At 53.5% G+C, this 15,332-nt stretch overlaps 1 protein-coding gene across 1 annotated transcript; it reads left to right on the top strand.

The window, feature by feature from the left end:
• Positions 1–10,834, top strand: MCM3 (minichromosome maintenance complex component 3). The gene is made up of 17 exons (XM_058835075.1): positions 1–326; positions 755–867; positions 1,436–1,644; positions 2,146–2,276; positions 2,495–2,733; positions 3,422–3,530; positions 4,124–4,277; positions 5,325–5,456; positions 6,332–6,540; positions 7,634–7,808; positions 7,934–8,060; positions 8,327–8,477; positions 8,615–8,755; positions 8,975–9,081; positions 9,448–9,530; positions 10,041–10,116; positions 10,332–10,834. Exons 1-17 carry the CDS (start codon positions 246–248, stop codon positions 10,528–10,530), a joined length of 2,436 nt encoding a protein of 811 aa, XP_058691058.1. The 5' UTR covers positions 1–245; the 3' UTR covers positions 10,531–10,834.
• Positions 10,835–15,332: the final 4,498 nt, after the last annotated feature.

The following is a 15,332-nucleotide window of genomic DNA, read 5'->3' on the forward strand; positions in this document are numbered from 1 at the left end:
GTGGCGGGAAAGGAGCTGCGTTTGGCGCGAAACGGGCGCGCGGCGGGGGCGGATCGCGGGGCCCGAGCGGATTCCGGGGCCCGAGCGGATTCCGGGGCCTGAGCGGATTCCGGGGCCCGAGCGGATTCCGGGACCTGAGCGGATCGCGGGGCCAGCCCGGCTCCCCTCGGCTCCCACCGCCTTCCCCGGCAGCAGCGGGAGCGGCAGCAGCGGCGGAGGGATCCTTCCCAGGGCGTCCCGGTAGAATGGCGACGCCGGCGGGCGGGCTGGAGGATGCGGAGCTGCGGGAGGCGCAGCGCGATTACCTCGATTTCCTGGACGATGAGGTGAGACGAGCCGGGAGGCGCGGGTGCTGCGTCCCCTCCACGTCCCTCGGGGTTGGGAAACACCTAATCCATGTCCCCTCCCCTCTGTATCCTTAGGGATTCGGGAGCATCTCATCCCCATGTCTGCTCCCGAAGTTTGGGAACAGCTGGTCCCTGTGCCCATCCGCCCCCCCCATATCCATTCCCCCGGGAGTTGGGAACCACCCGATCTCTGTAGCCCAGGGAGTGGGGATATCCTGGTCCCCGTATCCCCCCCATTCCTACCAGGGGTTACGGAGCACCTGGTCCCTGTGTTGCCCCTTCCTGCTTAGCCGGTGGGATAAAGGGGATCCAGCTCTGCAGGAATGGGTTCCTGGGGGGTTTTTCACACAGGCGGACATGCAAAGTGAGTTGATTTTTGGGTGTCTTTCCCCCACTCCCACTTGCAGGAAGACCAAGGGATTTACCAGAGCAAGGTCCGGGACATGATCAGTGACAACCAGTACCGGCTCATCGTCAACATCAACGACCTGCGGCGCAAGAACGAGAAGAGAGCCAGCAGGTGGGTGTGGAGCACCGGAGCACCTGGGGCACTGGGCCTGAAAGGGGTTTCAGAGGTTCAGCCCCGGTTCTGCACATCATTTGTCACAAGAAAGCACCAAACCTTGTCCTCTGGTGAAAGCCAGGGCCTTCCCAACCTCACAGAGAACAATTCCTTCCCAATATCCCACCTAACCCTTCCCTCTGGCAGCAGGAAGCCATTCCCCCTTGTCCCAAGTCCCTGTCCAGCTGTCTCAGAGCCCCTTTAGGCACTGGAGGGAGCTGTGAGGTCTTCTCTGAGTCTTCTCCAGGCTGGACACCTCCACTTCTCTCAGCCTTTTTGAGGATGCTCAGGGGTATTCTGGGCCAGCCTTGCCAGTCTGGCCAGGGTCATGTGAGGCTTTCTCGATATGCTTGGAATTGTTCTGCTCCTGGCTGTTGGTGCCAGCACACCTCACACAGAGCTGTGATGGACTTTGCTTTTCTTCGCCTCCTGCTCCTGGTAAACTTGTGGAGCAAGCTGGGCTGTGGGAAGAGTGTTGAGGAGGAAGGGTTTGACCCGTGTGCTTTGTCACCTCCCTGTGCTGCAGGCTCCTGAGCAATGCCTTCGAGGAGCTGATCGCCTTCCAGCGCGCCCTGAAGGATTTCGTCGCCTCCGTCGACGCCACCTATGCCAAGCAGTACGAGGACTTCTACATCGGGCTGGAGGGCAGCTTTGGCTCCAAGCACGTGTCCCCACGGACACTGACAGCCTGTTTCCTCAGCTGCATCGTCTGCGTGGAGGGCATCGTGACAAAGTGTGAGACTGGGGGACACCCAGGGGCTGCAGCTGTGGAGGGGCCAGGGGTTTGCTGTGGAGGAGCTGGAACCCTCCAGAAGTTCTGGCATGGAGAGGGATCTGGGACAAGGGCCTGGAGGGACAGGGGGAATGGCTTCCTGCTGCCGGAGGGCAGGGATAGATGGGATATTGGGAAGGAATTGTTCCCTATGAGAGTGGGGAGGCCCTGGCACAGGTTGCTCAGAGGAGCTTCCATCCCTGGAAGTGTCCAAGGCCAGGTTGGACAGGGCCTGGAGCAACCTGGGATAGTGGAAGGTGTCCCTGCTTGCCTGGGCCAGGGAATAGGGAGCTTAGCTGAAGGTCTTGAGTGTTGGGGTGGTCTTTAAAATCAGCAAATCCTATCCACGTTTGACAGGGAGTTGTGATCCAAGTGCATTTTAGTGTTGGACACCCTTTTGGGGGCTGTCTGCTGACAGAGTGGGGGGACATCCGACCCCTAAGTCCTCTCTTTTCCAACCCCAGGCTCTCTGGTGCGTCCGAAAGTCGTGCGGAGTGTCCATTATTGCCCAGCCACCAAGAAAACAATAGAGCGCCGATACACAGACATGACCTCCCTGGATGCTTTCCCATCCAGCTCCATCTACCCTACCAAGGTGAGGTGAAGCAGCAGCAGGTTCCTCTAGGGAGAATGTGCCAGCTTCAGTATGGAGCTGGTGAGCCCCAGCCTCCAGTCCTGCTAAACAACCCTTTCCAGCGGCCTTGTGCAGGTTGGGTGATGCAGCCTGTGTTCCCCCGTCTCAGCTGACCCCAGCTCTCCTCCCTGCTCTCCTGAGAAATGGTGTTCATGTTCTAATTTGGGTTCCTGCTTTAGGATGAAGAGAACAACCCTCTGGAGACAGAGTTTGGCCTCTCAGTCTACAAGGACCACCAGACCATCACCATCCAGGAGATGCCTGAGAAGGCCCCGGCGGGGCAGCTGCCACGCTCAGTGGATGTGGTTCTGGACGATGACCTGGTGGACAGGGTGAAGCCTGGGGACCGCATCCAGGTGGTGGGGACGTACCGCTGCCTGCCAGGGAAGAAAGGGGGCTACACTTCAGGCACTTTCAGGTGGGTTTTCCTTGGGCTTCAGCCCTCTCACCCTGCTTGGCTGGGTCTCTGGAAGGTGAGGTCTGGCAGGTCGCCGTCAGAGAGTTGGGTCGAACAGTGGCTTAAATCACTTGGAAGTGGTTTGTACCTTCATCCTATTTAGCAGATATGCTGAGTTGGAAAGGACCCACAAGGATCATCGAGTCCATTTCCTGGCCTTGCACAGGACACCCCAACAATTCCACCCTGTGCAGCCCTGAGAGCACTGTCCAAACTCTCCTGGAGCTCTGGCAGCCTTGGGATTGTGCCCATTCCTTGAGGAGCCTGGGCAGTGCCCAACCACTCTCTGGTGGAAGAACCTTTCCCTGATATCCAACCCAAACTTCCAGCCATTCCCTTGGGTCGAGTCACTGGTCACCAGGGAGAGATTGGTGCCGCTTCTCTGCTTCCCCTCGTGAGGAAGCTGTAGACTGTGGTGAGGTCTCCCCTCACATTGTGCAGCTGTGACTTCCACCTGTGCCCAGAAGGGTTTGGATGCTTTTAAAGGATTCTCCACTGATGGTCCAGCACAGTTGGATCAAGGGTGCTACAGCTGTCAAAGCTTCCCACCCCTTCCAGGGCTTCCTAGAGCAAGTGGTGGCCCTGTGGAAGCTTCTGCTGTGTCTCTGTGGGGTTTTCCGAGCTGACCACAGCTGTGTCCATTCTCCAGGACTATCCTCATTGCCTGCCATGTGAAGCAGATGAGCAAAGATGTCCGGCCTCTCTACTCTGCTTCAGACGTGGCCAAGATCAAGAGATTCAGCAAGAGCCGCTCCAAGGTATCTAAGTCTTGTGTCCAGGCATGAAGTTTCAGCTTGGCATGTGGCTAAGGAGGTTCTTGTTGGGTTGTAAGTAACCTCTTAGCAGGTTGTTGGATTTTCTAATTTTCTAATTAATTTTCTTGGAATTTTCTGCTTAGACTGTGATCAGGCCCTGTGTTTTTCTTGCTGCTTCTGTACTGCCTGCAGAGCATCCTTCCTGCTGGCAGCTCTGCTTGACCCTACCAGCAGGTTTCCAGGGAGTTTCCTCTGCAGGAGAAACACCAATTTTCTCACCCCAGACTGAGATAATGGGGTTCTGCCCCAGCCTCTCATGCTCAGAGCTTTCCTTTGTAGCGCAGTGAGGAGCAAGCCTTGCTCTCACTGCTTCCAGTGCTTGTTTGGGTGACAGTGACAAGATGGTCCTGTCAGATAAATCCCACTGTGAAAGAAAACTCTGGCCAACAGTCTTCTCCTTCCCAGATAATTTTCATCCATGTGTCTCTGTGATAGGAATAAGCTGAAATTTGGGCTGAAAGGGCCTTTTAAATTATTGCTTGTTCTTGCTTGCTCCAGCCCACATGACGGGCCGTGCTCTGCCTCTTCTGCCTTAGGATATCTTTGACCAGCTGGCCAGATCCCTGGCTCCCAGCATCCATGGGCACGAATACATCAAGAAGGCCATTCTCTGCATGCTGCTGGGAGGGGTGGAGAAGATCCTGGAGAACGGGAGCCGCATCCGAGGAGACATCAACATCTTGCTGATAGGTCTGGGAGGGCTGGGGAGAGGCACCCTTGGGTGGTGTTGTTGGGGGTGAGGTGAAGGACTCTGGAGTTTTGTGGAGTAGCTGAGGTTAGACAGGGCAGTTCTGGAGGTTCCTGGCCCAGGGATGTGTGCAGGGCTGAGCTGGTGTCACTGGTAGGTCAGGTTGCTTTGGAACTTGTCCAGTTGGTTTTGAACATATCCAGGGATGGAGATGTGTCCAGATACAGAGTCATCAGCACAAGAAAGATGTGAGTGAGTGCACAGGATACCTTGGACTGGAGTGCACTGGACCTGCCCTACTCTGGAGTCAGGTTGGGAGAGCTGGGGGTGTTCAGCCTGGAGAAGTCTCCAGGGACACCTTGGAGACCCTTCCAGTGCCTAAAGGGGCTCCAAGAGAGCTGGAGGGGGACGTGGGACAAGGGCCTGGAGGGACAGGACACAGGAAATGGCTTCCCATGACCACAGGGTTAGATGAGATATCGGGAAGAAATTCATCCCTGTGAGGGTGAGGAAGCCCTGGAACAGGGTGCCCAGAGAAGCTGTGGCTGCCCCTGGAAGCATCCAAAGCCAGGTTGGAAAGGTTTTGGAGCAACCTGGGATAGTGGAAGGTGTCCTGGCCCATGGCAGGGGTTGGAATGAGGTGACTTTCAATGTCTTTTCCAGCCCAAACCATTCCATGGTTCTAGGGCATCCCATGACCTCTGTGAGCCATTATCCTGGTGTTTGCCCATGGTCAAGGAGACTTTTTTTTGTTTCTGCAGTCCCACTGGGGTTTCCTATATTCTGAACTGTCCCCTGAATTGCCTCTTGTCCCATCCCCATAGCCTCAAGTCTCTTATCTCCATCAGTTTCCACCCATGGGATTATAGATGATGCTGGGAAGATCATCTGCTTACCTTATTTTATGAAGTCTGAACAAAACCCTTCTGTCCCCTTTCCCCTCCACCCACCCCTGCTCTGAACACCCCCAAACCAGACCCAGGTTGATGGTGCCGTTCGTATCCAGGGGATGAGTTATTTATTCCTAAATGTGCCATTCCCCATCCCAGGAGACCCTTCTGTGGCCAAATCCCAGCTGCTGAGGTACGTGCTGTGCACGGCACCCCGGGCCATCCCCACCACCGGCAGGGGCTCCTCCGGCGTCGGCCTCACCGCTGCCGTCACCACCGACCCAGAGACAGGTGAGGAGCATTGGGGTGATGACTGTTAACTCCTGGGGGGGACTCTCTGACATCCTAGGCTGCTGATCTTGATGATCTGGGAGGTCTTTTCCAACCTTAGTGGTTTTATGATTTTTGTTCTGCAGTGACACTTGCAGGACTTGCTCCACCAGAAGCTTTATGGTAATGATCATTTGGGATCATGGAATCCCGTGTTTTGGGGTATTTTCTCCATCTCTCTTAGGTGCTGGTTTTCTTTACTCTTCTTCCACTTGGTGCCACGTTTGAGGGCTAGCAGCAGCCTTCCTCATGGGAAGACATTCCTAACCCTGGTCCTTATGATGCCTTGAGAGGCTGCCTAGACAGTGTTAAAGGAATAAAGTAGGTATTTATTAAAAAGGCCTTCAAAGGATGCACCTTGGGCAGTACAAGAGCCTGGTTGAGGCTCCACCCAAGATGGATGATGGATCACACATTTTCACATTTTTATAAGTTTTGGTCCATTTACATACTGGGGTTAATTGTCCAATTACAGCTTCAGTTAATGAAGTCCTATCCTCCTAGATTGCTCTCCTCAACTTGCTGTTATTTATACTTTTTGGGCCCAAAGCTGCAATGGTGTCCTTGGTTCTCCAGCTGGAAAAGGATTGTTTTGTCTTAACTAAACTGTGAGGAGAGCTTGCTAACACTTTATGTGAAGTTCAGAGTTATATGAAAGCTAAAACCTAAGGCATCACGTTCCCTAAGCATTCTCTCTCCTGTAGTGTTGGGTCAGAGAGCAACCCAGAAGGATTCTGCTGCTCCTTGAGGTTCACGCTCATCCCAGGGGTGATGGGAATGGCAGAGCAGATGTGTAGGGCCGGTGGGTGACCCTGTTTTCCCCCATCCCGTGCCAGGGGACCGGCGGCTGGAAGCGGGAGCCATGGTGTTGGCCGACCGGGGCGTGGTGTGCATCGACGAGTTCGACAAGATGTCCGACATCGACCGCACGGCCATCCACGAGGTGATGGAGCAGGGACGGGTCACCATCGCCAAGGCCGGCATCCAGGCCCGCCTCAACTCCCGCTGCAGCGTCCTGGCCGCCGCCAACCCCGTCTACGGCCGGGTGAGCGCTGGTGTTACCCTGCCCTGGAGAAGGGAGGGTGCTGGGAGGAGGCAGCTGGTGAATTCCAAGAGATCCCCCAAACCAGTGACTTGGATGCATGGCACAGCAACCTTGTTGTTGGTTTGGTGTCTGTTGTGGTCATGGCTTTCCTGGAGGAGAGAGGACCTCCTGGGGTTTCTCACCCTGTTTTGGTTCTTCCTGGGTGTTGAGGCAGCCCAGTGGACCCTCATGCTGGTGGTGATCCTCTGTCTTGGTGTCTGATCAGGGATTGCAAAAAATACTTGTTTTCCTTGGAAATAAGAGCCTTGCAGGATGAGGAAAAGTGGCTGTACTGCTGCAGCAGGCTGGGTTTGGTGTGGTGTCTAGCTGCCAGGACATCCATCCATGCATCCACATCCATGCATCCACATCCATGCATCCACATCCATGCATCCACATCCATGCATCCACATCCATGCATCCACATCCATGCATCCACATCCATCCACATCCATCCATCCATCCACATCCATCCATCCATCCACATCCATCCATCCATCCATCCACATCCATCCATCCATCCACATCCATCCATCCATATCCATCCATCCACATCCATCCATCCATATCCATCCATCCACATCCATCCATCCATTCATCCACATCCATGCATCCACATCCATGCATCCACATCCATGCATCCACATCCATGCATCCACATCCATGCATCCACATCCATCCATCCATCCACATCCATCCATCCATCCATCCACATCCATCCATCCATATCCATCCATCCACATCCATCCATCCATCCATCCATCCACATCCATCCATCCATCCACATCCATCCATCCATATCCATCCATCCATATCCATCCATCCACATCCATCCATCCACATCCATCCATCCACATCCATCCATCCATATCCATCCATCCACATCCATCCATCCATCCATCCATATCCATCCATCCATATCCATCCATCCATCCACATCCATCCATCCATCTGGCCTGGCCTGGCCTGGCCCAAGGAGGTCCCCCCAACCTCCCTGGCAGCCAGGACTGGCCTGTGAGGGTCTCCTGTAACCCCTCACGCTGTCTTTCCCCAGTATGACCAGTACAAGACTCCCATGGAGAACATCGGCATGCAGGACTCCCTGCTCTCCCGTTTTGACCTGCTCTTCATCGTGCTGGACCAGATGGACCCCGAGCAGGACAGGGAGATCTCGGACCACGTCCTCCGGATGCACCGCTACCGCAACCCCAACGAGCAGGATGGGGATGGTGAGTCCCATCCCTCCTCAGCCAGGTGTCACCCCTTGGTGGCAGCTCTTGGGGACTGTTTCTGGGGACTATTAGAAGTTGCTCCAGAGGGTAAAATCCTATTCTCTGTACGTTCCCCTTTCCAGCCATGCCCCTGGGCAGTGCTGTGGAGATGCTGGCTACGGATGACCCTGACTTTGTGCAGGAGGAGGAGCAGGATCTGCAGGTCTATGAGAAACACGATGACCTCCTGCACGGGCCCAACCGCCGCAAGTGAGTCCTTCATCCCCTGGAGCTCCCTCAGGGTGTCCAGCACTGGGGGTTCATGGGTTTGGCCTGAGCATCCAGACAGTGCCAGCAATGCTCCAGCTGATCCATTGGTAGGATGCTATGGGAGCCTTGCTTGATCTCTTGTGCCAAGCAGGTGGGGAACATCTGGAGCTGAATTTCCTACACACTTGGGTGCCTCTCAAGGGGTATAAATGGATGGGAAGCCCATCCCCACTGTGTTTAATGTGGGTGTACGTGTGTTCCCACAGGGAGAAGGTTGTCAGCATGGAGTTCATGAGGAAGTACATCCACGTGGCAAAGATGATCAAGCCCGTGCTGACCGAGGAGTCGGCGAGCTACATCGCCGAGGAGTATTCCCGCCTGCGCAGCCAGAACGAGATGGACTCGGACATGGCCAGGGTGAGCCCTGGGGGCAGCTCCTTCTTGGGCCAGGAGGAGGGAAACTGAGGCACAGGCCTCTCTTCTTACAGGTGTTTTCCACCTTGGATGTGACACCTCTCGGTGAGGGTCACACAGACACCTCTCTGTCCCCCCAGACCTCCCCCATCACAGCCCGGACCCTGGAGACCCTGATCCGCCTCTCCACAGCCCACGCCAAGGCCAGGATGAACAAGACAGTGGATATGCAGGATGCTGAGGCAGCTCTGGAGCTGGTGCAGTTCGCCTACTTCAAAAAGGTGAGGAGAAGGTGTCCCTCTGTCCCCAGGGGATCCTGGAATTGTCATTGGAAGGGTTGGACTTGGTGCAAGCTGAGCACCCTGGGTTGCTGGTGCAAACTTTCCTGGACGCAGTGTGGGATCAGGCCACCACTTCGGGATTTTGGGTGCTTGGGGTTGGTCCCTAAAAGCAGCTTGAGTGAAAATGAGGTCTGAGCCCATCCTGCCTTTGCCACCCAGGTGCTGGAGAAGGAGAAAAAGCGCAGGAAGCCAGCGGAGGATGACTCGGAGACTGAGAAAGAGGATGATCAGGAGACGAAGGACAAGGAGGAGCGCAGGACAAGGAGGTAGGAGCCACAGCAAGGGACTGGGAGGGACTTGGTGCAAAGGGCCCCAGCCTCTTCTGAGATTGCTGCAGCCTTGGGGAAATACCCCATGTTTTGCTCAACCAGGTGATTTGTCCCACCCCATTTGTAGTAGAGGGACATCATAATTTCCTGGATAAGGAACTGGCTGGATAGCCCTGGCACAGGGTGCCCAGGGAAGCTGTGGCTGCCCCTGGATCCCTGGAAATGTCCAAGGCCAGGCTGGACAGGGCTTGGAGTAACCTGGGATAGTGGGAGGTGTCCCTGCCCATGGCAGGGGGTGGAACAGGATGGACTTTAAGGTCCTTTCCCACCCAAACCCTTGGGTGACCTCTCCTCCCCCTCCAGACGGAAGAAGGCGCGCACAGAAGGCGAGGAGGGCTCCTACGACCCGTACGACTTCAGCGACGCCGAGGAGGAGATGCCACAGGGTGAGTCCCTGGGTTTGGTGACACCTGGCTCCTTGAGGGGGCTGCTGGGTCTGCAGAGCCTGGGGAGCAGCAATGCTGCTGTTACCTGTGGTCCCTGGCATGGTACAGTACCAGAGCCACAAATAACCATATGGGACAAGGTTAGGTGGGATATTGGGAAGGAATTCTTGTCTGTGTGAGGGTGGTAAGGCCCTGGCACAGTTTCCCAAAGACTCTGTGGCTGCCCCTGGTTCCTTGGAAGTGTCCAAGGCCAGGTTGGATGGGCCTTGGACCAACCTGGGATAGAGGAACGTGTCCCTGCCCATGCCAAGGGTTGGAGGATCTTTAAGGTCCCTTCCCAAACCATTCTGGGATTCTATTGCTGATGAATTTTTTTCCATCCACCTCCAAACTGCAGCATAAATAACAGTATCGGGAGGCAGTTTGGCATCACCCCCCACCCAGTATTTTTGCTCTCTGGGTACTTGATCAGCAGGCACAGGGTGAAGGTAACTCTTCCTTCTGCTCCAGTTCAGGCACACCCTCCGAAAACGCCCGAAGCCTCAGGAGCTGGTGAAGGGAAGAAGCTGGAGTTGGCTGAGCCAAGGTGAGTGGGGGCTGTCCCTGTGTGTCCACCTCTTCCAGTGGCTCAAGGCTGTTGTCCCATGCTGGAGATGCATCTCTGATGCTCCCAGCTCCGGTTTCGGCCTTTCCTACAGAATGCTGCTGCTGGAATGGGGAAGGGCTGAGGCATCCTGGGCTGGGAACAAGGGGAAGGATTGGTGTGTGTTCTCCAAGGGTGATTCCCTTTCTCCTGATTAGGTTGAAGGCATTCAAGGCTGCTCTCCTGGAGGTGTTCAAAGCTTCCCATGCCCAGTCTGTGGGCCTGAAGAGCATGATGGAATCCATCAACCGTGACAACCCCGAGCCCTTCTCGGCGGCCGAGGTGAAGGTGGCCCTGGCCCACATGCAGGATGACAACCAGATCATGGTGTCTGATGACATTATCTTCTTAATCTGAGCCTCTGGGCAGAGGAGCCCAAGTTTTACATGGACTCTCAGCCTGGAGACTTGGTGTTTGAATGCTTTATGTGACTGAGCTGGATCCTGGGGAGCTCGTCTCTGCACTTCCTTGCTGTGCATTGCTGGCACCAGAAAAAAAAAAAAAAAAGAGCCAGGAGCTCTGGATGTTCTTGTTGGCTTCAAAGTGCAGGATTTGGGAAGAGGTTTCTGCAGGGAGATGAAAAGACCTAGGAGCAAATTATCAGTGTTTTTAATGTATTGTTTTTAGCTTTGGTGTTAAGAGTTCTAGCTTTTAAATAAAAAAATCCAACATTCAGAGCTGGTGAAGAGAAGCAATATGAGAGCTCCACTGTTAGTGCAACTTTTATTTCCCCCTTTTTTTTCCCGTTTTTCCCCTATGACATAGCCTAGATCTGCTTGTCTCACAGGGAAAGGTGCCTAAAACCTCTCCCCTTGGCTCTGCCCTTCCCACCCACCTTGTGGAGGATGATTCTTTGCAATGGGGGGCCAGGTGTAATCTGACCTAATCCACTGTCCATGAAAAGCTTGTATTTCTAGATTTCTAGAACCCTGATGGGGGTTTTGCCCCCAGGGAAGGGCCTTGGGAGCTCTCAGAGCTGCCCAGGGAGTGTTCCTGGCACAGATGGATTCCATCTCCTCCTGCTCCTGCCTTTTGCCTGGGATCATCTGGTGATGGCAAACTTTCAAGAAAAGCTGAACACTCAGTAATCAAACCAGTTCTGGCTGCTTGTCCAGAGCTGCTGAAGGTTTGGGTTTTACTTTAATTTCTTTTTTCTTTTGTTCTAGTGAGTTTGAGCTTTGGAGAAACCCCTGAACAGGTTTGTTGTTGTCGCTGCTCATCTCCAGACTTGCACAGCTCCTGCTCCCTTCTTCCTGGGTGCCATAAATCTTTATTTGGGTTATAAAAATGTCTGTACTGTCCCATGACTGGCTGTTTAGGGGGAATGTAGAGTTTCCACTTGTGGGGCTACAGCTGCAGTTACCTGCATGGGACTTGTGCTGCTGTGGAAGGACTTCAGCTGCCTGGTGGGCTCTAAAAGTCAGATTTTGGAGCTCCTCTCATCCAACACAGCCATGACAGCAGGGTTGGAGGGGATTTTGCATGTTTGCAGCCTCCTAAAGATCTCTGGGTGTGGGTGAATTGTGCTGGTACAGAGCAACCTTGGACCTTCAGGTGGGGTCTGGCTCAAAACTGCAAAGACTGGTGAAAATTCAACACAGATCCTCTTCTCTGGAGATGGGATGGGAGAGCTGGGATGGTTCAGCCTGGAGAAAGCTCTGTAGAGACTTAAGAGCCTCTTCCAGTGCCTAAAGGAACTCAAAGAGAGCTGGAGCGGGGCTTGGGACAAGGGATGGAGGGACAGGACACAGGGAATGGCTTCCCACTGCCAGAGGGCAGGGATGGATGGGATATTGGGAAGGGATTCTTTCCTGTGAGGGCAGGGAGGCCCCTGAATCACTGGAAGTGTCCAAAGCCAAGTTGGACAGGGCTTGGAGCAACCTGGGATAGTGGAAGGTGTCCCTGCCCATTCCATAATTCCATGACTTTGTGCTTCCCCTGCCCTTACAGCTGGGGAACCGCCAGTACTGAATTTCCCTTGAGAGGACACCAGGAGGAGCTCCAGGGCAGAGAAATCGGGTTATTTCCCTGCCCTGCAGCCCGGGGCTGTGGGCTGTGGGTGACTCTGTGTGCTGGAGGCCACCTCGGTACATCCTGGGCAACTGGGAGAGGGGCCTTTGTCAACAAGGGAAAAACTGCCCAAGGTGGCTGGAGAGGCAGGAGCAAGCTGCTGGAATTACAAGCTGTGTCCTGTGCTGCCGCTGAAATTTTTATTTGACCCTGTCATCTGGAGATTTTGGAGGCTGCAGTTTGAGCCTTTAGCTGCTGCAGGCTGTGGAAGGTGCTCTGAGCACCTGGTCTAGTGGAAGGTGTCTCTTCCCCATGGCAGGGGTGGGACTGGATGGTCTTTGAGGTCCTTGTGATTCTGTGACCCATGAAAACCTGAACCCAGGTGTGTAACATATCCTGCAGTGCAAACAGTGCTGTTTCCTTATAGGAACTCGGGAGTCGAAGAGTTCTCGTGAGTGGAATTAAAATAGTCTTTTATCTCTGAGTCCTCATCCTTGCTCCAAGCCCTTGATGTGTGTGAGGGAAAACCTTTTTGAGGTAACTTTATATTCCTATATATAAGGGAAAAAATCTTCCCTGTGAGGGTGGTCAGGTCCTGGCACAGGGTGCCCGGAGAAGCTCTGGCTGCCCCTGGATCCCTGATAGTGTCCAAGGCCAGGGCTTGGAGCAACCTGGGATAGTGGAAAGTGTCCTTAACCATGGCAGGCAATTGGAACTGTATGATCTTTAGAGTCCCTTCCCACCAGAGCCATTCTGTGATTCTATGAATAAAAGTATTTTTCCTCCCTTGAAATGATTCATGGTTGGTGGCCTCTTTTTGATTAAATTTTTTTAGTGAACTTCAGCTCAAGCCAAGTTTAGTTGTAGGAAGTAGTAGGAAGTTGTAGGAAATTCTGGGTCAAAGAGGGAATCCCTGCTGAAGTAACAAGCTGCTGAAGACACAAGAAGTGAGTGGAAAGTGGTGGTGGGGGTTCATAACCCGGTACTTGGCGTGATAATGTCACTGCTTCATCGCACGTAACCATTTCCACCCAACCCTGTTCCTGCACAATCCAGCCCATTTACATGGCAGTGCCCTTTCCTTTCACGGCAAGCCCTCAGGGGGAAAAAAAGGAGGTCAGCTTCTGGGCTAAAAAAGTGGATTTCTGGTAATTCTACCCTCTCCTGCTCTTCCTCACTCTGTGTCGCAGCTCAGTAGATGCGCTGGTGAATATATGGGACAGTCAGAATGGGAACGTGTGTCACAGCACTGGTGTTGCCTCAGGTGGACTTGGTAACCTGAAATGTGACAAATGTACATGAGGAGGGTTGCTGGGCTCCGAGCTGCCGGTTGAACCAGACCACAAAGTCATGACAACATCCTGCAGTGATGTAAAGCATCAGTCGATGGAGATTTCTGCTGCTGTGATTCAAGAGAGGTGACAGAGCAGGGACCATTCGTCCCTTCTCGTTGGAAAGTTCAATGAATTTGTAAGAGGTTTCTGATTTTTTTTTTTTTTTGTAGGACTTAAAATATCAAGAATCTCTTGATTTCCTGGATGACTGAAGACGAATTTGTGTGAAGTCCTTTCCTTCCAGCTTGGCTACATAGCTTTGGGAAAGGTTTCTCTCAGGGCTTTTCTCCACAAAAAAACTCCATAAAGTTGTTATGTAACGTTTTTTTCTGCCATAAAAATAGCTTTTACTCCCAAAGAGACCCCCTGGTGCTCCAGGGAAGCCCCACTTTTGCTTGTCCTTCCAGTTGGTGGCTGTTCCTTTCTGGATCACAGGATGCAGAATCCTGTTTCCACTTCTATTTTCATGCCTCACTCTCCTATTAATTATTAAGATTGTGTGATGGAGGGGGATTAAATCTTCCATAAGCCCAAAGGAACGGGACCAGGTGGAGGAATTCAAGCTTCTGACCCAGCTCTTTCAGGGCTGTTCAAGGACAACAGTCAACCCAAGTCCAACCATATCCCATGTGAGTCCCACCAGACAAGTCAGGAGAGGCTTTCCTCACACCACCTTGCTGGCTACAGGGCCACGAGACAAATTTAGAGTGTTTTGGGATTGTGCAAGACTTATGGGGTGTACAGGAGCAGGAGCAAAGTGTGCAAAGAAAAGGATAAAGGTGGATCAGTAAGAAATTGTGTGAGTGCTAAAGATAACAAGACGGATTAGCTCCGGATTATTCCATAAATCTGGGCTCCTCCTGGCGCTCCAGCCCCTTCCCCAGCTCCATTTGCCACTGTTACTGTCCAAGGAGCCCCTCCAGGAGATGTGCTGCTCCGAGGTCCACCCAGGTTACAGGATCAGAGGAGAGCAGTATTCCAACAGCACAGCTCAGGCAGGGACTGGGGGCAAAGCTGAGCCAGGATGGGGCTCCTGGTGGTGGTGGTGAAGGCCAGTGAAGGTGGTCAGAGCCCTAACAGGGCATGTATGAGCTCTCAGAATTCACAGTGTGTCACCACGGTGGGGATGGTAACCCAGCTCCTGCTGCCCCGATATCCCCCAGCAGGAATTCCCCATGGCACTGACTCCTCCTTCCCCTGCCCAGTCCCTGCAGGACACAGGGATCCCTCAGGCGAGGTGGGTGTGGACTGTGCACTTGGAGGGAGGTTAAATGGTGAAGTTCCATGTCCTGCCCTCATTTTGAAACCCCTGGTGGGTGCCTGACTTTGTGGCTGGCTGATCTCTGCTGCTGGGCTTGTTTGAGGCACGTGGAAGTGCATCCCCACGTGTTTGTGGTGAAAGAACGCTATTATTAGAAAGAGGGGGGTGGGAAAGAGTGAAAAAAAAACCCAAAAAAACAACACTTGCCTGAACAGTTTGGGGCTTTTTGGTTTTTGTTTTTTTTCTTTCCTTATCTCTTGATCTGCCTGAATAAATGATATTGGCTGATTTGGGATGCTGGTAGTAGCATCTGCTTGTCCCTTTTTTGGAGGTAGATGGGAGGAAGTGGGCTAAAAATTGCAATATCAGCTCCTAACCTCGGGTCAGGTAAGTCAGCTGTGCTGCAATGGAAAGGGTGGCAGTGCCCCAGCTTTGCTATAAAATGGAGAGCACAACTGGCCCTGAGACACAAGCAGGGTTGAAAGGGTCTCAGAGAAGGAGAATTCTCTTGTCCTGTCACCCTAACATCCACCCAAAGCAGCAGGGAGGTTACC

The sequence above is a fragment of the Poecile atricapillus genome, chromosome 3 (genome assembly GCF_030490865.1).
Source record: "Poecile atricapillus isolate bPoeAtr1 chromosome 3, bPoeAtr1.hap1, whole genome shotgun sequence".
Classification (NCBI taxonomy): Eukaryota; Metazoa; Chordata; class Aves; order Passeriformes; family Paridae; genus Poecile; species Poecile atricapillus.